The 23,497-nt window shown below is 45.6% G+C and overlaps 1 protein-coding gene across 3 annotated transcripts in view; it reads left to right on the top strand.

The window, feature by feature from the left end:
• The first annotated feature begins 1,252 nt into the window (after positions 1–1,252).
• Positions 1,253–23,497, top strand: part of si:ch211-223a10.1 (palmitoyltransferase AKR1) — a 43,551-nt gene continuing 21,306 nt past the window's right edge. For 2 of the 3 annotated variants that reach the window (XM_041176083.1, XM_041176084.1), the window contains exons 1-6: positions 1,253–1,421; positions 10,087–10,222; positions 10,850–10,960; positions 14,363–14,495; positions 17,757–17,935; positions 21,590–21,663. In XM_041176083.1, coding sequence (XP_041032017.1) covers positions 1,289–1,421; positions 10,087–10,222; positions 10,850–10,960; positions 14,363–14,495; positions 17,757–17,935; positions 21,590–21,663 — 766 coding nt within the window. In that variant the 5' untranslated portion in view covers positions 1,253–1,288. The remainder of the gene's footprint in view (positions 1,422–10,086; positions 10,223–10,849; positions 10,961–14,362; positions 14,496–17,756; positions 17,936–21,589; positions 21,664–23,497) is intronic. The other variant, XM_041176085.1, reaches the window with a different exon arrangement.

Raw genomic sequence — 23,497 nt, 5'->3', positions numbered from 1 at the left:
GCCCTCTACAGGGCATCTATGGTGTGTGTGTGTATAGGCAAGGCAAGCAACAGCTAGGCTCTTCAATTTAGCAGAATAAAGAATCCTGACTGGGTCATGCAGTGTCTAAACCAGGAAGTATAAACCTGGAAGGATAAATTAGATTTAAATCATGTACAAAAAGCAAAATAAAGACCTGGAAAGAAATTTGGGATTAAAGAAAGAGAGACCAATAAGGGGGACAAACACAAAAAGTAAATATGGAAATTCTGGCTTTCAAATCCTTCCGTGGCCTCGCCCCCTCCCTTTCTTGGTAATCCCCTCCAGCCCTACAACCCTCTCAGATCTCTGCGTTCCAACAATTCTGACCTCCTGTGCATCTCCAATTTCAATCCCCAATTTTAAATCTCCAACAACAATTAAGCTCGAAGGAATGGGGCTCCACACTTGCAAATTTAAATTTTGTGGGCTTTATTCTGCAGCAATTATAATGGATCACATGATTAAAAATGCACTTTACTTCTGAATGCACTAGCCCTGGCTTTTTCTCGCATGCACAGTGGGCAAAGAGAAAAGGATAAATAACACAGCTTACGTTGATTTCAATGCCAAATCTACTGTTGAGGTACAAGTGTAGTGGAAGCTGGGGCAATTCTGACAGCAGCTTCCTCCTGTATTTAAGTGCACATGTGTAGACTCTAGAATATTCTATCCCATTTACTCCATAATAAGTGACCGTTGTTACCCTACCCACCCAGTGCACCATTCTTAATGCAAAATCTGGGCCAATGAGTCTTTTGTGGTCTAATTTTATCTGATAACCTTCCAGCGCAGCACCTTTGGAGCGGGGGTGGGGGGGTGGGGGGAGTGCTTTACTGCATGGAAGGCGCTATATAAATGCAACGTGTTGTTTGTGAGTGGTACCAATGCATGATTCTGCAAGGGGAAAAAATCCGCTTATATTTATAAGCTCTTATCCTAAAAAAAACCCCAAAGATAAATAGGAGCATTGTCGAGCACCATGGACGTGGAAAGCGAAAAGGGTTTAAAACATTGGAAGACCTTTATCTTAAAAAAAAAATCCTCAGTCAACCATGAATAGGAAATCTGGGGGGGTGGGGGGAATAAAAGTGATTCACGACAATCGCCAAAATTTTCTGTTGCCGACCGAGTGATTTATTTTTCCTGGAGCTGAAATCCTGCAAACGTTTTATTTTTTTTTTTGTGTGTGTGTGGCCTGCAGATTATTTAATTATTTGTGTTTCCGGGTGTTTGGTTGGAGAGAGCGGTAACGGGAGCAGAAGCCTGGATGCTGCCTGCAGCCTCTCTGTCTCACTGGGCTGCCTCCGGCTCCGCTGCTTTCGCTGAGGCGCTGAGATGGGGCGACTTGCAGCAATGCGCCCGCTGGCTACAGCAAGACCGGGCTGTGCTGGGTGCCAGAGGTAAGAGCAAGCGGCAAACCCGCCTCCTCACCCTGTCAAGACAGCAACTTCCACCTGCACCACACCGGCTGGCCTGTTAACCTTAGCCCTGGGTACAGGGGCAGCTTGGCTCCCCCCCCCCCCCCCCCCCCACACCCTTAACCTCCAAACCCCTTAAGTGTATGTGAAACCTGGGCTCACTTTGACCCAGCTTCTCCTCCAGTGCTCTGGTTTGGGCATTGGCCTCTTCCTGTTGTCAGCTTGAGGTTTGGCTCCCCTCTTGGTCTGCAGATGCGCTGACTGGAGTTGGGCTCTCTGCAGGATGCTTCGTGGGGGTCTTGTGCGTACAGGAATCAATGGGGAAAATGTCTCCATCCGAGGGTGGGGAGAGGGACATGGATTTAAAACAGCTGGCAAAAGGAGCTGGGGAGAATATTTTTGAATGTAGGGAGTAGTTATTATCCAGATGACAGGGTGGTTGGAAGTGGATTCAGTAACGATTTTCCAAATTGGAGTTGGGTGTGAAATTGGAGAGGGGACGTTTACAAGGCTAAGGGGGAAGAGTGAGGGGGAGAGGGGCTAATGGGATAGCTCTTTCGAAGAGCTGGCAGAGACTTGGCGCACCTTGTTCCTTCTGTGCTGTAAGATTCTTTAGGTCCCAGTCAGCTGGGCCCAGCTTGAGTGGCAAATTGAAACGCTGCAATTGGCCTCAGTGCCTGTGGGCTGGAGAAGGAGCTAGGGGAGGATGAGGACCTAAAAGGAGGGGGAGGAAGGAGATTTACTAGATGTGGACATTGTGGATATCGAGTTCTTGGTTAAGACACCTGGTTAAAGAGCCTACATGCATTGACCTCAGGACCATTTGATGGATTGCCTGAGTTTATGAGCCATAATCCCACCTGACTCAGCACCTTAGAGAGTGGGGTAAAACCGGGGTAGGGGCAGAGACTTTACTCATGTTAATTTGCTATCTCTGTTTTTACATGCGAAGTTGAACAGTTGGACTCTAGAAATCTAATCTGGTACACAGTCAGGGAGGCAGTTCCAGGATTTTGACCCAGCAACAGTGAGATATACCTACACCATAGGAACTGCAGTGTTTCAAGAAGGCAGCTCACCACCATCTTATCAAGGGCAATTAGGGATGGGCAATAAATGCTGGCCCAGCCAGCAACGCCTATATCCCGTAAATGAATATAATATTTCCAAGTCAGGTTGGTAAGTAGCTTGGAGGGGAGCTGGCAGGTGGTGGTGTCCCCATCTATCTGATGTCCTTGTCCTTCTAGATAGTAACAGTTGTGAGTTTGGAGGATACTGCCTAAGGAGCCTTGGTGAGTTCCTGCATCTTGTAGATGGTACATACTCCTGCTACTGTGTGTCAGTGGTGGAGGGAGTGAATGTTTGTGGATGGAGGTAATGCGTGTTAGGCAAGTGAATAAATTTAGTAACTTTTCTTTATTTGCTCTTGGGATGTGGGCTTCGCTGGCTAGGCCAGCATTTATTGCTCATCCTTCATTGCTCTTGAGAAGGTGGTGGTGAGTCACGTTTCTGCTGCCCACGTATAATCGTACTGCATTTTGTATTGGTCTGACACAACCGAGTGGGCTTGCTGGGCCATTTCAGAGGGCAGTTAAGGGTCAACCACATTGCTGTGGGTCTAGAGTCACATGTAGGCCAGACCGGGTAAGGATGGCAGATTTCCTTCCCTAAAGGGACAGAAGGGAACTAGATGGGTTTTTCATGACACCCCAGTACTTTTAGGTGACCAGTATTTTATTCCAGATTTATTAATTCATTGAGTTTAAATGTGGTGGGATTGCAACTCAAATCTCTGGAGCCTTAGTCTGGGCCTCTGGATTGTGAGTCCAGTAACATTACCACTGTGCTACTGTTCCCTTATTTATTAATTCCAATTAATTAAACAGCACTGTATCAGAAAGAAGATTGAAATAGAGTACAATTAAACATATGCACAGACGACAGGCTGATATGACTAATCAGTCAATTAAGATAATTTCTATTTGGATAGACAGCATTTGACTGAGGACAAATCTTATTGTACATTGAAGTTGGGAGAATTGGTGTGAAACATTTTGTTTCCTCTTGAAGAAAGAAGCAATGGTAACATTAGGCAAAGGTTTGGATCTGGAATGCACTGCCTGATAGTGTGGCAGAGGAAGATTCTATCATGGTTTTTAAAAGGTAATTGGATAAGCCTTGTTGAGGGCTACTGGGAAAGGACAGGCGTGTGGGCTTAGCTGAGTTTCTCTTGCAGAGAGCTAGTGTGGATCAACAGGCTGAATGGCCTCCTATCCTGTGACCATTCGTAAACAAAGGAAGATGGTTGTGGTTGTTGGAGGTCAATCATCTCAGTCCCAGGACATCACTGCAGGAGTTCCTCAGGGTAGTGTCCTAGGCCCAACCATCTTCAGCTGCTTCATCAGTGACCTTCCTTCCATCATAAGGTCAGAAGTGGGGATGTTTGCTGATGATTGCACAATGTTCAGCACCATTCACCTCATCTCAGATACTGAAGCAGTCCATGTCCAAATGCAGCAAGAGCTGGACAATATCCAGGCTTGGGCTGACAAGCGGCAAGTAACATTCATACTACACAAGTGCCAGGAAATGACCATCTCCATGAAGAGATAATATAACCATCACCCCTTGACATTGAATGGCATTACGATTGCTGAATCCCCCACTATCAACATCCTGGGGGTTACAATTGACCAGAAACTGAACTGGACTAGCCATATAAATACTGTGGCTACAAGAGCAAGTCAGAGGCTGGGAACCCTGTGGCGAGTAACTCACCTCCTGACTCCTCAAAACCTGTCCACCATCTACAAGGCACAAGTCAGGAGTGTGATGGAATATTCTCCACTTGCCTGGATGAGTGCAGCTCCGACAACACTTGAGAAGCTTGATACCATCCAGGGCAAAGCAACCCACTTGATTGGCACCCCATCCACAAACATTCACTCCCTCCACCACTGACACACAGTAGCAGGAGTATGTACCATCTACAAGATGGAGGAACTCACCAAGGCTCCTTAGGCAGCTTCCTCCAAACTCTCAACTGTTACTATCTAGAAAGACAAGGACATCAGATAGATGGGAACACCACCACCTGCAAGTCCCCTACAAGCTAATTACCAACCTGACTTGGAAATATTATATTCATTTACGGGATGTAGGCGTCGCTGGCTGGGCCAGCATTTATTGCCCATCCCTAATTGCCCTTGATAAGATGGTGGTGAACTGCCTTTTTGAAACACTGCAGTTCCTGTGTTGTAGGTATATCACCGTTCCTTCAACGTCGCTGGGTCAAAATCCTGGAACTGCCTCCCTAACAGCACTGTGGGTGTACCTACACCACATGGCCTGCAGCGGTTGAAGAAGACAGCTCACCACCACCTTCTCAAGGGCAATTAGGAATGGACAATAAATGCTGGCCTAGCCAGTGATGCCCACATCCCATAAACAAATTTTTAAAAAAAAATTATTTTTCTTTATTTGGCCCCTCAAGCCTATGTTGGCTCTCTGCAACAGTAATTTAGATAGCCCATATGGGCTTTCCCCATAGCCCTGCAAATTGTTTTCCTTTAGATGTTAATCCAACTCCCTTTTGAAAGCCATGAGTTATACTACAACAACTTGTATTTATACATCGCTGTTAACATGATAAAATGTTCACAGGGGGCATCATCGAGCAAAATTTGACATCGAACCACAGGAGGCGATATTGGGACAAATGGCCAGAAGTTGGGTCAAATAGGCCAGGAGCATGTCAAAGGAGGAAAATGAGCTGGAGTGGTTTGGGGAGGGAATACAAATAGCTTATGGTCAAGGCAGTTAAAGGTGTGGCCACCAATGATGGAGCACTTAAAAGCTGGGATGCTCAAGAGGCCAGAATGAGGGGAGCTATCTCAGAGGGTCGTGGGGCTGGGGGAGATCACAGAGTTAGCGAGCGGCAGGGCCATGGATAGATTTGAAAACACGGATGAGAATTTGAAAATCAAGGCTTTGCTTGACCAGCAGCCTGTATAGGTCAGCGAGCAAAGGGTGAACAGGACTTGCGGTGAGTACGGACACGGATAGCAGAGTTTTGGATGATCTCGAGTTCACGGAAGATAGAACGTGTAAGTACCTTGTATTTCATAGTGCTTAAAGCACAAAGACAGGGGTTTTCCAGCCCTGCTGCGGCAGCTACCCCCACGGTGGATGCAGTGGGCCTTTCAAACATCCTTTGACTTTGGCAGGACCGGCCGAAAAATTCCAGCCAAAGAGTCGGCAACGAAAGATTACTGATTGTGGCAGAATGTCAGGATGTTTATTGTATGAATGACAGTCAAGTATTCGTCTGCACTTGAGACAGGAAGTAGTGAAGGTTGTTTTTGAACATGCACGATGTGTGCCACCTGAACCCATCTTTAATAAACCACGTCCTAGCTGTGGATTTAACCAAGAACAAACAAGACTTTACTGGGAATGAGTCAGTGATGCTGCATTTTATCCAAACCCTGTTTGCTATGAAAGACGAGGCACTGGTGTTATTCGGTGATTGGTCAGAAGCACCACGGGCCTTTCCCTTTCACACTGTCCTCCTCAGAAAGGGCCAGTGGGTGCTGGGTCAGTGCTTAACAAATATTTGCAACCCTTCTGGTGAGAGATGCAAAATGGGGCGATGTGATCTGGTGGTTGTTTTTGACAAATTGCGGTTGGATAAATCAGAGCATGTCGATCCTGTGCATGCATTCCATACACTGCGTTTCTTGTGAAAACCATCATTTATCATCAGACTGGGTTTTAAATATACAGAACAGTTTTACAAAGCTGTTGGCTGTCCCTTTTTTTCTGCCATTAACACTTACTCTGGACCAGTGCTTTGTTTCTTTACTGCAACCATTACCACTCCCGTTGCCTTTTGTTCTGTGACGTCTTTGTTATTTAACCTCTTCCGCCTTCTTATCAATCCCCGACCTCTCCTTTTGATCAACCTGACCCTCTCCCTGTTTTTCACCAGCATGAAACCCATCTTCCGTTCCGATGAAGAGTCATATTGGACTTGAAATGTTAACTCTGTTTCTCTCTCCACAGATGCTGCCAGTCCTGCTGAGTTTTTCCAGTACTTTTCTATTCCTGCTGGGACCCTGTTTACTTTATGCATGGAGTATTTCCTTAACTTCATCCTATGCACTTTGGTAGTCTGGCACACTGCAATCTGTTCTTCCTTACACATTGCTTGTCTGTTGTATCTCCCAGTTCTGATGAGAACCTGAAGTGCTAATCCCATCATCCTCTCTGTGGATTTAACCATCCTGGCTGCGGAGATTCCCAGCATTTTCTGTTTCTCTGGTATGGGATCAGGCATAGGCCATTCAGCCCCTTAATCCTGGCTGCAGCTCTCCCATGGTCCTTGTTACCAAAAAATCTATTGTTTTCAGTGCTGAATTGATCCATCATCCACATTCTTTTGGGGGGCGAGATTTCTATTGCCCTTTGTTTGAATAGGTGTCCCCTTATTTACCTCCTTAGTTACTGAAAAAGAACAAAATACTTGCATTTATAAAGCACTTTTTATATCCACTGGATGTCTGAGTGCCTTACAGCCAGTGAAGCACCTCTGAAGTGTGTCCACTGTTGTTATGTAGGAAACCCAACAGCCTATTTGCACATAGCAAGATCCCATGAACAGCAATGCGATAATAACCAGATAATCTTTCCTTTTTGTGATGTCGATTGAGGGGTAAATATTGGCCAGGACACTGGAGGTAACTCCACTGCTCTTCTTTGAAATAGCGCCATGGGATCTTTTACATCCACACAAGCAGAAAGATGAGGCAAGATAGGTAGGAAAGTGTGATAACTAGATTTGTTGTCCCTCCCTCCTGTCAATCAACCACCATGTGACACAGTTGCGGAGGCTTAGACCAATAAGCTTCTTGCGTGGGCTATGCTTTGGGGCGTGGCTTCCTGACAGGGTGATGGTGACAAGCATGTAATCATCTCTACATGCGTACTGAATAAAAGTGAAGCCTTTTTGCACCAAACCTGCTCCTCCCTCAAGTTATTACAGAAAGTAAGTTGTCAAGAGGAGGTGGAGAGTCTGCAAAGGGACATAGACAGGTTAAGTAAGTGGGCAAAGATTTGACAGATGTAGTATAATGGGGGGAAATATTTTAACAAATTGTTCATTGTTTGCATGATCTATTTTTAACAAGCCTACTGAAACAGTACACAGGGAAAGTCACATTCATAAAAAAACCCAAAGTGATTTTAACCCATTCCCTTTGCTGAAATTCCACGCACTGTCAGCTCACAGATATTTTTTAGGACAGAACTGGATTGAGTAGAACTGCTCCAAAATGTGACAACATCCTGTTCTTAATGGCACTGTGTTTGTTTATTTTTCTTTCATGGGATGTCGGAGTCACTAGCAAGGCCCAGTATTTGTTGGCCATTCTTAACTTAGCATTGAATTGAGTGGCTTGCTAGGCCATTTCAGAAGGCAATTAAGTGTCAACCACATTATTCTGGACCTGGAGTTACATGTAGGCTAGACCAGGTAAGGATGGCAGATTTCCTTCCCTAAAGGACACTAGTGAAGCAGATGTGCTTTTTCACAATTGACAACAATTTCATGGTCACCACTACTGAGACTAGCTTTTAATTTCAGAATTGTTAATCAAATTTATATTCCAACAGTGGCCATGGTGGGATTTGAACCAGTGTTCCCGGACCATTCGCCTGGGCCTCTGGGTTAATTTACCACTACACCACCATCTCCCTGTTTAACAACAGCTTGCATTTATATAGTGCCTTGAACATAGTAAAATGTTCCAAGTGTTAATGTCTTGTCAATTACATTGTTAAGATTAAAAGAAACAGGTGATGGGCATTATTTGTCTTTGTGCACATATACATAGGGGACAGCTGGGACACTGGGTTGAGTGGGAGGAGAGCTGTGAGACTGAGCAAGTCAGTAAAGGAAAGCACTGTGTCTTGGTTTCAGGTTCACACACCAGCTTGGATCCTGTTAACACCAAGGTGTATCATAGGAGCAATTATCAAACAAAACATGACATTGAGCCACATAAGGAGATCTTAGGAACATACCAAAAGTTCAGTCAAAGATGTAGTATCTTAAAGGAAGGGAGAGGGATAAAGAAAAGAAGAGCTTTCAGGACAGTGTTTCAGAACTTAGGGCCTAAGCAGCTGAAGGCATGGCTTCCAATGACAGAGCGATGAAAAATGGAGATGTACAAGAGGGCGGAGTTAGAGGAGCAGAGAGATCTGAGGGTTATAGAGCTGGAGGAGGTGATCTCCTCTTTAAGACTGATGTGATACAGTATTTTCAGATTGTAATACAATGTTACAATGCAAAATGCTGGTGAACTTCACTTGTTTTAAATGATGAAATTTAGCTAAAGCGCAGTTTGCTTTTTGTACTCAATATCTAAATTAATAGCTGAGCTGAATCAAATGACTGAATTTAAAAAATGCTGCACATGTGAAACATCGTGTGGCTCATGATGTAAATTCAACTTTTCACCATGAGGTGGTAGTGTTGTATGTTAAGATTTGGGAATGAAACCAAACAGAAAAGGGCCAGACTGTTCCAAGGAGTTTACTGAAGGTGAGTATTCCACTCCCCCTTCAAGCAGAATGGCCCACTCTTCCTTTCCAGCATCTGGGCACAATTTATTCAGTGTCACTTATGCAAACCTTTTTGTTTTAAATACAGTGATGACACTTTGTGAGTAGAATGCATGTGTGAGGAAGCTTGCGTGAAGCCTAAACACTGGCATAGACCAGCTGAGCTAAAAAAAAACATTTCTGTGCTGTAGACTTGATTTTAACTCCATGTATCCTTTGTATCTCGCAATAATTTCCAGGCTACTTTAAGCTTGGTCTTAGCAACGAATCTCAACGTATAACCCAACGTTACTTGTCATATAACCGATGCTCCTTATGTCTCGTGACCTCTGTCTGGGTTCTCCACCAGTATCTGTCTCTCAGCTTGTTGCTGCTTTCTACCCAATGCTTCCTCCTGTTCCCCTGAGTTAAAATGGGTCAGCAGTCACTCTCATGATACCTTCAGTATTTACCTTGCTCTGCTTTTCATCATTTCAAATTCTTCATCTATTTGCCACATCCCCACTGCCCAAGCAGAAGAGAGTAACGCTGTGCATTCTGGTATTTGGGGAAAAATTGCATTTATATAGCACTTTAAAGCCAATTAAGAACTTTGTGAAATGTTGCCATTGTTGCAATGTAGGAAATGTAGGCAGACAATATGCACACCGCAAACTCCCACAAAAAGCAGTGTGACAATGATTCGATCATCTATTTTTTTATGATGCTAATTGAGGGATGAATGTTAGCCAGAACATGGAGGTTAATCCCCTGCTGTTCTTCATAATAGTGGCATGGGATCTATTACATCCGCCCAAACATACCAAGGTTTAACATGTCAGCTGAAAGACGGCACCGCTGACAGTGTGGCACTCCCTCACGACTGCACTGGAGTGTTAGCTTTGATTCTTGTACTGCAGCCCTGGAGTGGGACTTGAACCCAGAACTTTGTGATTCAGAGGTGAGGGTACAGGCCGCTGAGCCACAACTTACTGACCTCCCTTGCATCTAGTAACATTTCTGTTCCTGCTCTCTCTCTCTCGAGGTTGGCATGGCTTCACACCACTTCACCACGCAGCGTATCGCGGCCACAGGGCGTTGTCATATCTACTGCTGGAACATGGGGCAGACAGCAACATCCCCAATGATGCAGGGGAGACACCCTTTCATTTTGCCTGCAGGCAAGTATGGATTATTGTACATGAGACGATCAGATACATAAAGTCCCAAGCCAGATTGCGGCCAGAACAAAATGGCAGCTAGCGGTTTCCGTGGCAACCAGTGGGGCCATTACCTCACGGTGCGAACAGCGCTGCCTCTGAGGCCATTTACAAGATTTAATTGGAGCGTTAGACAACGTTACAATAGAGCCTTTGTACACTTCATTCTCCCTAATATTGAAACATAGGGACAGGTGGTAGACCATTCAAGCCTATCCCACCATCCTATTGGATCCTGGCTGATTTTTATCTTAACTCCAACTACCCACCTTGGTTCCCCTATCGCTTGATACTTTTGCTTAACAAAAGTGTGGTAAACTGAGTTTTAAAATTTATAATTGACCCCCAGCCTCAATAGCTTTCTGTGGGAGAGAGTTCCAGATTTCCACCACCCTTTGTGTGAAGGAGTGCTTCCTGAGATCACCCTTGAAGGACCTGGCTCAAATTTTGAGGTTATTCCCCTTGCATTGGGCTGACCCACCAGAGGAAATGTTTTCTCTCGATCTGCTCCTAATGTTTGTATTTTTAATTCACACAATGCGCGTCGAATGATTCACACCAGTGTGTCTCCTTCACTGATCCCTCTAGGCGTGGGGAGCTCTGCATTATGCATCAAATGGTGAAGAATGGAGCGAATGTGACAGCACTGGATCACCAAGGGAAGACTGCGCTTCACCAAGCCGTGTCTGGTGGTAGTATGTAAGTGTTGGCATTTCCGGGCTGCACACCAATGTTCTTCACATATTCAGTCAGGGTGTGCTAAAGCTCACCAGAAGCTGGCCAAAAATCCCCACCCACGGTGGCACTTTTATCTCCCAGGGTGTCGGAATGGAAAATTGTAGAAAATTAGAGATTGGTGATATTTCAGTAACCCAAACATCAGTCGGGATAGCCTTCGAGTAAAGGGTAAGGAGGTGGAGGAATTTCTGAAATGTATTCAGAAGAATTTCCTTGGTCAGTATGTTCTCAGTCCAATCAGGAGGAAGTATTTCTGGATCTGGTGTTGGGGAATGAGGTGGACCGACTGAACTAAATGTCTGTGGGGGAGCATTTGGGTAAGAGTGATCATTGCATCGTAAGTTTAGGTTAGTGATGGAGAAGAGCAAAGAACAATCTAAAGCAGATTTTGAAATTGGAAGAGGGCTAACTTCAGTGGGATGAGAGGGGAACTAGCCAGGGTAAAATAGAACCAAGGACTGACAGGAAAAACTGTAACAGAATAATGGGTGATCTTTTAAGGAGCAGAAATTTCAGGTACTGGTGAAGTTCATTCCAACAAGGATGAAAGGTAGAGGAACCAAAGCTTTTGATGTTGAGAGAGATAGAGGATATAGTGAAAGTTAAAAGAGGGTGTGTGATGCATGTCAGGTGAAGTCAACAAGGGTACACGGGTGTGTACACTGTACGCCTGGCTGTATCTTGAACATATACTTGGCCTGCAGCAGAGATTGATGTTGAACAACGCCTGATGTGTGTCGATCTCCTGCCTGTTCTCAGTAGTAAGTGTGTTCCAGTCAGGGGCTGCTGACACTCAGGGTCACTTAATGCTGTATGCACTCGGAGTTTACAGCCAGTCACTGCCGGTCTTGTTTATTTGGCTCAGCTAGGTAACTCCCTTTCAACTCTAGGCTGTGGATTCAAGGTCAGGTCAGATTCTGTTCTCTAGGCCTGCACTCCATGGATTGCTGAAGATGGGGGGGGTTGGGGTTGGGATGAGTGCTGCATTGTTGGAAGGGCCGACCATTGGCTGAGATGTTAAACTATGGCTTTGTGCTGTTAGCACTGGGAGAGGAGAACTCAGCCCGATGTGATAGCAACCGACCTCCAGGAGTGAGTGTGACCAAGGTCACCAGCTGTCCCTTATCCCCTTATCTTACAGGACCTGAGTGCACAGCTCTGCGTCCCGGGCTGCAAGGTGCAGGCTTTTCACGTAATTCGGACCTTTAAATTTCGCCTGTGCCCCGCACCCCAGAGCTCTGAAAGCACAGCCCTCCGAGGGAGAAAGTGGGGCAGCGTGAATATTGTGGGGTGGGGGAGCAGAAGAGCAGCAGCGTCAACACTAGAAGGGGCAGGAAGTGTCCGCGTGAACCTGGGGCTTTGAGCCAAGGACCAACTGAACTGGTCAGGAGTGGAAGGTGCGGACGAGCTAATCTTCTTATGAACTGGTGGCAAAGGGGAAGTGCCAACCTTGACCATCCGCCCCTCCCTCTGCCCCAACCCGGCATCTGGCGAACGTGTTACCATGGAAACACACACCTTCAGTCCGTTTACCGGGTCCATCAAGACCGGCAGCTGCCTGGACACCCCCAGGGCACAGAATTAATTGGTCCCAGTCCACAACATCCAGGTAGGTTTAGGCCTAATTTCTGCTCTAATGGCTTATGGTCTAATGAGACCGTCAGACGTGGGAGATACCAGCCAGTCAACAAACAAATCATAATGCAGCTATTGACACAGGCATTAGTAGAATTGGGAATGGTAATGGGACTGGACTGGCAGCCCAGAGGTTATAAGTTCACATTCTAGATGGCAGCTGTGAATTCAACATATTTATTGACTATCACCAGAAAGAATTGATTGTGAAAACTGCCAGATTGTCGTCATAAGAAACAGAGATACTTGCATTTATATAACGCTTTTCATGACCGCCAGATATCCCAAACTGCTTTGCAGTCAGTGAAGTACATTTTGAAGTGAGACACTATTCTAAAATAGGAAACGCAGCAGCTAGTTTGTACACAGCAAGCTCCCACAAACAGCAATGTGATAATGGCCAGATAATCTCTTTTTGAGATGTTAATTGAGGGATAATTATTGGCCAGGACACTGGGAGGAACTGCCCTACTCTTCTTCAAAATTGTGTCATGGGATCTTTCACATCCACCTGGGGCCTCAGTTTAATGTCACACCCGAAAGCCGGCACCTCTGACAGTGCAGCACTCCCTCACTAGTGACGCATCAGCCTTGATGTTTGTACTTGAGCCCAGGAACCTGGAACATTGTGACTCAGAGATGAGAGCGCTATCTGTCATGATGCGAGTTGACTGTGTGTTTGTGTGGACTTGAGTATTAGGTTCTATGTGGCACTCGGATAAGATACTATAAGGTAGGCTCTGTACTACTTGTGGGGTCGGCAGACCTGGACAGTTTGATGGTCAGCTACCACATGTTAGGGAGTTAACCAACATGGCAAATTAAATGATGTTCTTCTTGCCATTAAATCTGTGACTTTGCGTGTTGTCCTTTCAGCCTGAGACATGACCAGCTGAGCTGACACTAAGCTAGTCTGGCCTTAACATAAATCCAATCTTACACATTGCGACCTAGCAAGATACTTTGATACCGGGGCAACTCTAGGCCTTGATAGTGTAACCCGGGTAACAGGGTAGAGGAATCTGCGTTGCACTCTGTCACTGTCGGTGGTTTAATCAGGAGTGTGGAACAGGCATTGATAGCCTCGCTGGTCCTTTGTTCTATGTTCATACTGCTGGAAGTGTGAAACTTACTTTCCGATTCACTTTGGGTGTGTGCTCCACCCTTCACACACTTCAGCTCATCCAAAACTCTGCTGCCTGTGCCCTCCCTCGCACCGAGTCCCCTTCCTGTCTCACCCCTGGTGCTCGCTGACCTACATTGGCTCCCAGTCAAGCAACATCTCGATTTTAAAATTCTCATCATAGCTTTCAAATCCCTCCGTGGTCTCGCCCCTCCCCATCTCTGTAATCTCCTCCAACTCCACAACCCTGTGAGATCTCTCCACACCTCTAATTCTGGCCTTGCATACAACCCTGGTTTTAATTGCCTCATTATTGGCTGCCTTGGCCCCAAGCTCTGGAATTCTGTCCCCAACACAAACATCTCCCCGTCTCTGTGCCCCTTTAAGATCTACCCATAAAACCAAGCTCTTGTGGTCTTCTGCCCTAATATCTCAAGGCTCAATGTCTAATTTTGATTGATGACTTTGCAGTGAAGCGTCTTGGGACATTTTACTGCTTGAAGGGCACCATATGAATGCAGGCTGTTGTAGCTAAATATCCCTTTCCCCAAGTTTAGTTTGACTCCCTTCCTGTCAGCTCATCGTCTCGCTGTGTCTCTTTCCAGAGTTGCCATCCGTTACCTGGAAGAAATGGGTCGGTTCAACTTCCGTGACACGGACAGGTTTTTGCAGACGCCCCTACACATCGCGGCATCGCTTGGCAATGAGGACGTCACGAAATACTTGCTGAGAGACTCGGTGAGGAATCTTTCATGCAGAAGGATGCTCAAGCCCACTCTGAAACCCACCCCCCACCCCCCCACCCCCTCAGACATTCCGTGCAATAGGTACAGAGAGATCCGGTTTAGTCAGTATTTCCAGGCTGTCTTTGTTAAGTTATGGGATCTCACATCTCACAGGAGCCATTGAGCCCATTGTGGCTGTGCTGGCTCTTTGAAAGAGCTACCCAATTAGTTCCACTCCCCTGCTCTTTCCCCGTAGCCCTGTAACCAAGCACATTCCTTTTAGTGCCGACATATTTCAGTTTGCAGCAGCCTGAGCTTGGCAAATAGTTTTATTTCTCCTCATTATTGCAGAAGTTGATGAGACAGGGTGACATCCGGTATCACTCTGGCAACTGCCATAATCCCTCTACCCGCCTTCCAATTCATACTATCGCTGTTTGTATCTGTACTGTCAGCAATCCACTTGTAAACTGCACACAGCAATCTGTCTCAGTACCTCAGCTTTCAAGGCCACAATTACACCAGACGAGGCCGAACCTATCACGATGGCCCTTAAATTATCCTGTTAAGTGTTGCTGACTGACCTGATTTGTTTTGGGCTGGTTCTCGGCAACCTTTTGACCCCTGTCATCTTAAAGTTACTTACTGCTGGGCGAGGTCAAAAGATGGTGTTGATCAATCCTATTTTACCAGGCCGCTCGTTGAGAGATTCTCTCCCGGCTGGGTCTACGTGGACGGGACATTCTTTTGAATGACACACGCGAAGCTAATGGCACTTACCTTAAAATCGATATATCAGCCCCTTTAATGGGATCGAGGTGGGGACAAGGGGGTTGCCCCATCATGAGAGGCTGAGTAACTTGGGTTTCTGTCCTCTGGATTTTAGAAGAATGAGAGGCGATCTCATTGAAAGTTGCAAAATCTCTGAGGGGGTTTGATAGGGTGGTGGCTGAGAGATTATTTCAGCTGGCTGGGGGATCTAAAACATGGGGGCGACCAATCATTAAGACTGAGATGAGGAGAAATTACTTCACTCAAAGAGTTGTGAATCTTTGGCGTTCTCTATGCCAGAGGGTTGTGGATGCTCCATCTTTGAATACATTTAAGGCTGGGATAAGATAGTTACTAAGAAATACAATAAGGAATTTGGATCAAACTTTTTTACCACCAAGAGTGGTTCAAATGTGGAACTTGCTACCGCATGGTATAATTCACTGCTCATTCAAGGAGGAATCTGGAGCCAGCCTTTCTTTAACATTGAGATAAAAGCAAAAAAAGTCTACAGATGCTGGAAATCCAAAACAAAAACAAAAATACCTGGACAAACTCAGCAGGTCGGGCAGCATCTGCGGAGATGAACACAGTTAACGTTTCGAGTCCGTATGACTCTTCAACAGGACTAAGGAAAAATGGAAAAGAGGTGAAATATAAGCTGGTTTAAGGGGGGGTGGGACAGGTAGAGCTGGATAGTGGGCCAGTGATAGGTGGAGATAACCAAAAGATGTCACAGACAAAAGGACAAAGAGGTGTTGAAGGTGGTGATATTATCTAAGGAATGTGATAATAGGTGACATTAAGGGTAGAAAGCAGGATAGGTACAGATAGCCCTAGTGGGGGTGCGGTGGGGGGAAAGGATCGAAATAGGCTAAAAGGTAGAGATAAAACAATGGATGGAAATACATTTAAAAATAATGGAAATAGGTGGGAAAAGAAAAATCTATAGAAATTATTGGAAAAAAGGGGGATCGGTAAGGGGGTGGGGATGGAGGAGAGAGCTCATGATCTAAAATTGTTGAATTCAATATTCAGTCCGGAAGGCTATAAAGTGCCTAGTCGGAAGATGAGGTGCTGTTCCTCCAGTTTGCGTTGACATTGGTTTATTCACATAACCAAGAGAACACAGGCATTGATCCCTTTTCCTTCCCCTGACACAGTTCTAATATATACTGAAGAATAAGGCCCTACCGTTTTCCCCCAATTAGTAACAGCGGCTCTCACTTACAACTAAAGCAAGCACGTCACTGTGACAGGACCGTAACATTAAAACCACAGGGAGCAGTCAGGGCGAGAAGCATGGATACATTTAAGGGGAAGCTATGTAAATATGAGAGAGGAAGGAACAGAAGGTTTTTCTGATAAAGAATGTTATTTATTCTTTCTTGGGCTGTGGGCGTCACTGGCAAGGCCAGCACTTGTCACCCATCCCTAACTGACTTTGAACTGAGTGGCATGTGAGACCATTTCAGAGGACCGTTAAGAGTCAGCCACATTGCTGTGGGTCTGGAGTCACATGTAGGCCAGACCAGGTAAGGATGGCAGATTTCCTTCCCTAAAGAGCATTCATGAACCAAATGGGTTTTTACGACAATCAGTCATAGTTCCACCAGTCACCATTACTGAGACTAGCTTTCAATTCCAGAATTGAATTCAAATTCCACCATCTGCTGTGGTGGGATTTGAACCCATGTCCTCGGAGCATTCGCCTGGACCACTAGTCCAGTGACATCACCACCACACCACCATTTCCCCAGTAGGAGTCTCTTGTAGAGTGTGAACACTGGCATAGAACAGCTGGGCCAAATGGGCTGGTTTCTGTGCTCCACAAATTATGCTTTCAGAACAAAAATGTGTCTCACCTGTGGCTTTCTTCCAATTTTCAAAAAGCTGTCATCTTATCTCATTACCAATTTAAAATAGCCAGTAAGAGAGAGCAAGAGAGGAGGGAAATGTCTTTACAGAGGGGCTGTTGAAGCACAGGGAGTCCTGGAGGTTGAGATATGTGCCTCTTTTAAGAGTGAACTAATATCTGAAGGATGGCTATGAGGAGATTGTGGGAGTAACTCTGGAGCCATTAGAAATGATGGGCTGAATGAGTTTGATCGACGGAAGCTGGAAGATAAATGAGGGGTTTGAACCAAACAAACAGCAGGAGACCAGATTATAGAAGTCAAAGGTCAGGAACTTTGACCATGTCCACAAACAGCCTTGGGACTGTGTCCTGCTTTGTGTGGTTGAGGTGCATGTTGGCAGCTGCACTACAGGAGTGGGAAAGATCTTACTGCCTTCGTTTGACTTAGAACCAGCCCAGGGTTTTCAGTCTAGTACAGATGGAAGCCACCAAAACTGAAAGCTTGTGCCATTCAAAACTGCCTCTGGCAAGAAAGGTTGAAGTGCCTCTCCTTATAGTTCATGGTTTCATATCCAATGGGGAGCATGCCTTGAAGTATGAAGCTTCTGACAGTGCTCAGTGCTAATAACCTCTATCTTCACACAGAGGTGCAGAGTGGAGGCGACTGACACTTGGGGGATGACTCCCATGCATGTGGCAGCACAGACGGGTTCAGTGGCCATTTGCTGGCTGCTGCTGATGGAGGCTGGTTTCGCCGCACTGCAGCCACAGAACAAGGATGGGCTCGCTCCTCTGGACCTCGCCAAGCAAGGAAAAACGCACAGGTTTCCCTTCAGTTTGTAAACGTTCCCAACCTGAGCTCACTGCGCGAGGGGCCTGTTCCCCTCGGGAGGGGAAGTGAAAATCGGGTGAAGCTGCACTGCTCGGGCAAAAATTGGCAGCGACGGAGAAGTGACGTCTTCCTGCCCGGCTGGTAGCTGAGATTAAGTATTGGACCAACTCAGTGCCCAAATGCAGTGGCTCAATTGGTAGCACACTCGGGTCTGAGTCACAAGATTCTGGGTTCAAGTCCCACTCCAGATTTTGAGCACAAAGCTCTATGTTGACACTCCAGTGCAGTGCTGAGAGAGTGCTGCACTGTCAGAGGTCTTTTGGGTGAGATATTAAACCAAAGCCCCATCTGTCTGCTCAGGTGGATGTAAAAGATCCCATGCCACTATTTTGAAGGAGAGCAAGCGAGTTCTCCCTAGTGCCCTGACCAATATTTACCCCTCATTCGACATCGCCAAAACAGATTATCTGGTCGTTATCACCTTGCTGTTTGTGAGAGTTTACTGAATGCAAATTATCTGCCACATTTCAACAGTGACTACATTTCAAAACGTACTTTGTTGACTGTAAAGTGTTTTGAGACATCTGGTGCTCACGATGGATACTTTTGCCTGGATGAGTGCAGCTCCCACAACACTCAAGAAGTTCGATACCATCCAGGGTAAAGCAGCCCACTTAATTGGCAACCCCTTCCATAAACATTCGCTCCCTCCACCACCGACGCTCAGTAGCAGCAGTGTGTACCATCTACAAGCTGCACTGCAACAACTCACCAAGGTTCCTTCGACAGCATCTTCCAAACCCACGACCTCTACCCCCTGGAAGGACAAGGACAGCAGATAAATGGTAAGACCGCCACCTGGAAGTTCCCCTCCAAGCCACACACTATCCTGACTTGGAAATATATCGGCTGTTCCTTCACTGTCACTGGGTCAAAATCCTGGAACTCCCTCCCTAACAGCACTGGGGGTGTACCTACATCACATGGACTGTAGCGGTTCAAGAAGGCAGCTCACCACCACCTTCTCAAGGGGCAACTAGGGATGGGCTATAAGTGCTGGCCTAGCCAGCGACGCCCACATCCTGTGAAAGAATTATTTAAAAGTGTGTTCTAAATGCAAGACCTTTTTTTCAAATGTGCTGTTAATCCAGAAACTGGTTGGTGATAGTTTATTACATTTCTATGACTTACCTCTGTCTAGTATTTTATCAATCATAACTCATTTCAAATAAACAGCCACAATGGCAGCCAGGAAGGTGTTGGTTCAATTAGTTTAGCCTTCATCCACTAATTTCACCAACTACCACTGTTTGGGTGCAATCCATGAAATGAGAACGAGGTCCAGGCAATTTTGAACCAGGTGCTACATCAGTGACCTGCTCATAATTTGTAGAGGATGGAACAAGGTCTCTGGGAGACAGAATATTGAAGGAAACAACTTCAATATACTCCTAATGCTGCAAAATAAGAAATAACCAATTACAAAGGGCAGAAATTACAAATCTAGGTGACATAAAGCAATGGAATTAATTATATAAGATTTGATTAAAAAAATAATATGAAGGAAGCATGTACTGGGATTTCTACTGGTGCCCTTCATGATGCCAGGATGTCCCAAACAGCTTGTCAGCCAGTGAAGTACTTTTTAAATGTAGCCACAGTTGTTATGTCGGAGATGCAGTAACTTGTACAGAACAAAGTCTCACTAACAGCAGTGAGCTAAATGACCTGATAATCTGTTTACTGATGCTGGATGCATAAATGATGTATGGGATACTGAGTGATACTCCCAGCTTTTTTCCATGGGGTGTTCATGGGACAGGGCAGGGAGCAACTCGGTTTAATGTTTCATCCAAAATACAGCACCTCTGACTGTGTAACACTCCTTCAGCACTGCATCAAAGATGATATACTCCAGTGTCTGGAGTGAGGCTTGAAAACAAAACCTAATACAGGCAAGATTACTACCACTACTAACATCTATGTAGATGTGGTAATCTAGACCATCGTGAGTAACCCAGTAAAGTGACCTGGCCTTTTATTCAAACTAATTTTCTTCTTGAGTTTTCTGCCTAAAGTCAGGTCTGACCGCCCCCCCCGCTCCACCCCCCCCGCCCACACACACACACACACACACACACACACACACACACACACAAGTAACATTTCTAATCAATTCATTAAATCTTGAGGACGTCAAATATTTTTACAGCCTTAGCTTCAGAGTGAACAAAAATACAATGGTTCTGTACCCGCAAAGCTGGAGCTCGTCTCTGCTCCGTTTAACTCCGGGCGGTGATGGGGGCGTATGCTGGAGGAGGTGTCACGGGGTCACTATATAGGACCCCGCTACATATAAACCCCCCAGCTGTCAGAGGTTCACCACCTTACGAAGGATGCTGAGCAGGTGGGTGGTCTCCCCTCCCAGTTAGTTTGCTGAATGCTCTCAGCAGAAGAAATGGTGAAAGGCTTCAGTAAGCTTTAATCTTCCTCATTTGTAGCTCGTCTGCATTCCATTTCGGCAGAATCATCCTCCTCAGCCATCCAGCAGGAAAGGAGGCTTCCAGTCACCATAACCGGATAGTTTACAGCCATGGAGGAGAAATGGGCAATAATTGATTCCTGGATTTCTACCAGAACAGCACTAGTGGAATAGATTAACTCCAAGGAATAGGAAATCGTTCTCAAACTGAGCCTTGGGCCATTTGACTGTTTACCCAACAGCTCCTGATAAACTTGCATTGGCTGGGGTGGGTCTGGGTACTGTCTCCTTGCCTGACCCATGGTGGAGATCGAGGTGCTGTGGGTCAGACCTGACTCTAGGCAGAGAACTCAAGAAGAAGATTAGTTTGAATAAAAAGCCAGGTCTATTACTGGGTTACTCATGCCAGTCTAGATTAGACCATCTACATAGATGTTAGTAGTGGCAGTAATCTTGCTTGAATTAGGTTTTGTATTCAATGCTCTTTCATTCCATTGGCTCTCTGCTTTTAATTACTGTTACGTGTTTCTAATCCCTTTGCTAGAATATTCTATGGCCATCTGGGATCTCCGGGCTATCTTTCCCCATTAAATTATCGGATCAAAGGATCTCGTCCCCTCTGTAAAACATTGTCCCAATCCAACCCAAAGATGCTGTTTCCTCCCAGAATTGGGGTGATGTGTAGGGTTAAAAAAAGAAACAACTTTATAAGGTGCCCAAAATCGTCACGGGAACCAGTTAATTCTAAATAAGTGACCTCGGAAATGTGAAAGAACCAAAAAATATTGGCTCACTAAAAAGGAGAGAAGTTGGGAGGTTGGTGGGGGCAAACTCAGCCGAGGTATTCGAAACGGGATTAGACTGATATTTGGAAGAGGAAGAATGTGCAGGGCTATGTGGAAAAGGCAGGAGAATGGCGCCGAGTTGCTTATTCGGAGAGCGGGTGCAGACATGATGGGCCGAATGGCCTCATTCTGCACTGTAACAATTCTGTCTCGAACTTAAAGGGGAACCAATCTGCAAGGAATTTTAATCCCACAAACAACCAAACTAGGGATTTGTATATCAAAGTCCACCTCTAGATCAGCATAGACAGCAGCACAGCTCCTTGTAAAGTGGAAAATTCGCTCATTCATCTCAATAATCAACATGTATTTCTTACAGACACCAGGAAGTAACAAAGCTTCTGAACAAGTACAGTAAGGAACAACAGAGGGGGAAGCCCAAGCAACCAACTGGTAATTATTTTAATTAAAGTCAATTTCGTTCTTTACAAACGGATATTGCAATTTTTTTTTATTACAGGATATGGGCTTCGCTGGCTCGGCCAGCATTTGTTGCCCATCCCTAATTGCCCTTGAGAAGGTGGTGTTGAGCCGTCTTCTTGAGCCGCTGCAGTCCATGTGGTGTAGGTACACCCCCAGTGCTGTTAGGGAGGGAATTCCAGGATTTTTACCCAGCAACAGTGAAGGAACAGCCGATATATTTCCAAGTCAGGATGGTGAGTGACTTGGAAGGGATCTTCCAGGCAGTGGTGTTCCCATGTGTCTGTTGTCCTTGTCCTTCTAGATGGTAGTGGTCGTAGGTTTGGAAGGTGCTGTCTAAGGAGCCTTAGTGAATTCCTGCAGTGCATCTTGTAGATGCTACTGTGTGTTGGTGGTGGAGGGAGTGAATGGCTGGAATTTTCCAGCCCCACTAGCCAGTGGGATCTTCCAGTCCTGCCGATGTGAAGGAAGATTTCAATGGCTTCCTGTCCCTGCTGTGGGGGGTGGGGGGAATTCTGGCCTATGTTTGTGGAAGGTGTGCCAACCAAGCGGGCTGCTTTGTCCTGGATGGTGTCGAGGCTCTTGAGTGTTGTGGGAGCTGCACTCATCCAGGCAAGTGGAGAGTATTCCATCACACTCCTGGCTTGTGCCTTGTAGATGGTGGACAGGCTTTGGGGAGTCAGGAAGTGAGTTACTCGCTGCAGGATTCCTAGCCTCTGACCTGCTCTTGTAGCAGTGTTATGTTATATTATTATTATATTATATGGCTAGTCTAGTTCAGTTTCTGGTCAATCGTAACCCCCAGGATGTTGATTATAATTATTCATACATGTCACCAGCTTTCTGAGCTATGCAGACCAGTAGTTAATATGTCATTTGATAATAATCCTTGTGTTTATTTTGCACCTGCTCTGTCCAGTAGTCTGCAAGCCATTTACACAATTGAGGACTTTGAATCCCATTGAGTGTTGCTATATAGTAAATCCAATAGCTATGTCTGTCAGCAATGTTACTCTGACCAGCGCATTTCCTGGACTGATTTGACGGAGCAATGTCACCCAAGAGGCAAGGAGGATTCTTGGATTAATGTCTGTTAACATCTACCTAGATCACCAGTTCAGTGAAATGTGCTGACCAACTGTGCAGCTCTCCCTCAGTACTCCGTTGGAGTATCTGGCTAAACTCTCACCTTCATTGTATGTAACGTGGGTTGGGGTTTGTCCAGCAAGACATGAGCAGGTGAGAATCGCGAATCCTCTCGGGCTGGGGGAGCCTGTCCAGTCCTGGTCTCATGTACTATAAAAGCATCTTCAGTGAACTGTCTTGTAGGAGACCCTTTCTGAAATCCAGGTAAAGAGTTAAACTACACCATTTTAACCGAATGCCAACCTCTTGCTGATTAATTGGCAACCCAATAATTGACTTGGTGGTTTCTGTTCCATTCTACTGTCAATGTCACCATTCCAATTTTACATTTGAAAAACAGATTCTAATAACCGCAATTATCTCCCAGTTACACAGGGCAAGCAGCTGTATGGTGCCAGGACAATTTGGGTGACGTTCTACACTATTAGTCTATTAACCCAATAATCTAAGTAACAGTATAGCATTGAAAACTGCTCGCTAAAGGTGTACCTCTTTACCTAGATAGCAGGTCAAGACCTTTGACAAATGGTTGACATGAGAAAGTAGAGTTGAGGGTAGAAGCCATGATCTTATTGAATGGTGGAGCAGGTTCAAGAGGTCATATGGCTTACACCTGCTTCTATTCCTTATGGTCCAGTTGAGTTTTTGACTTCATCAGAAT

This window comes from Carcharodon carcharias, chromosome 28 (genome assembly GCF_017639515.1).
Source record: "Carcharodon carcharias isolate sCarCar2 chromosome 28, sCarCar2.pri, whole genome shotgun sequence".
NCBI lineage: Eukaryota > Metazoa > Chordata > Chondrichthyes > Lamniformes > Lamnidae > Carcharodon > Carcharodon carcharias.
The sequence above is the reverse complement of the archived record's forward strand: the minus strand, read 5'-3'. Positions and strand labels throughout refer to the sequence as shown.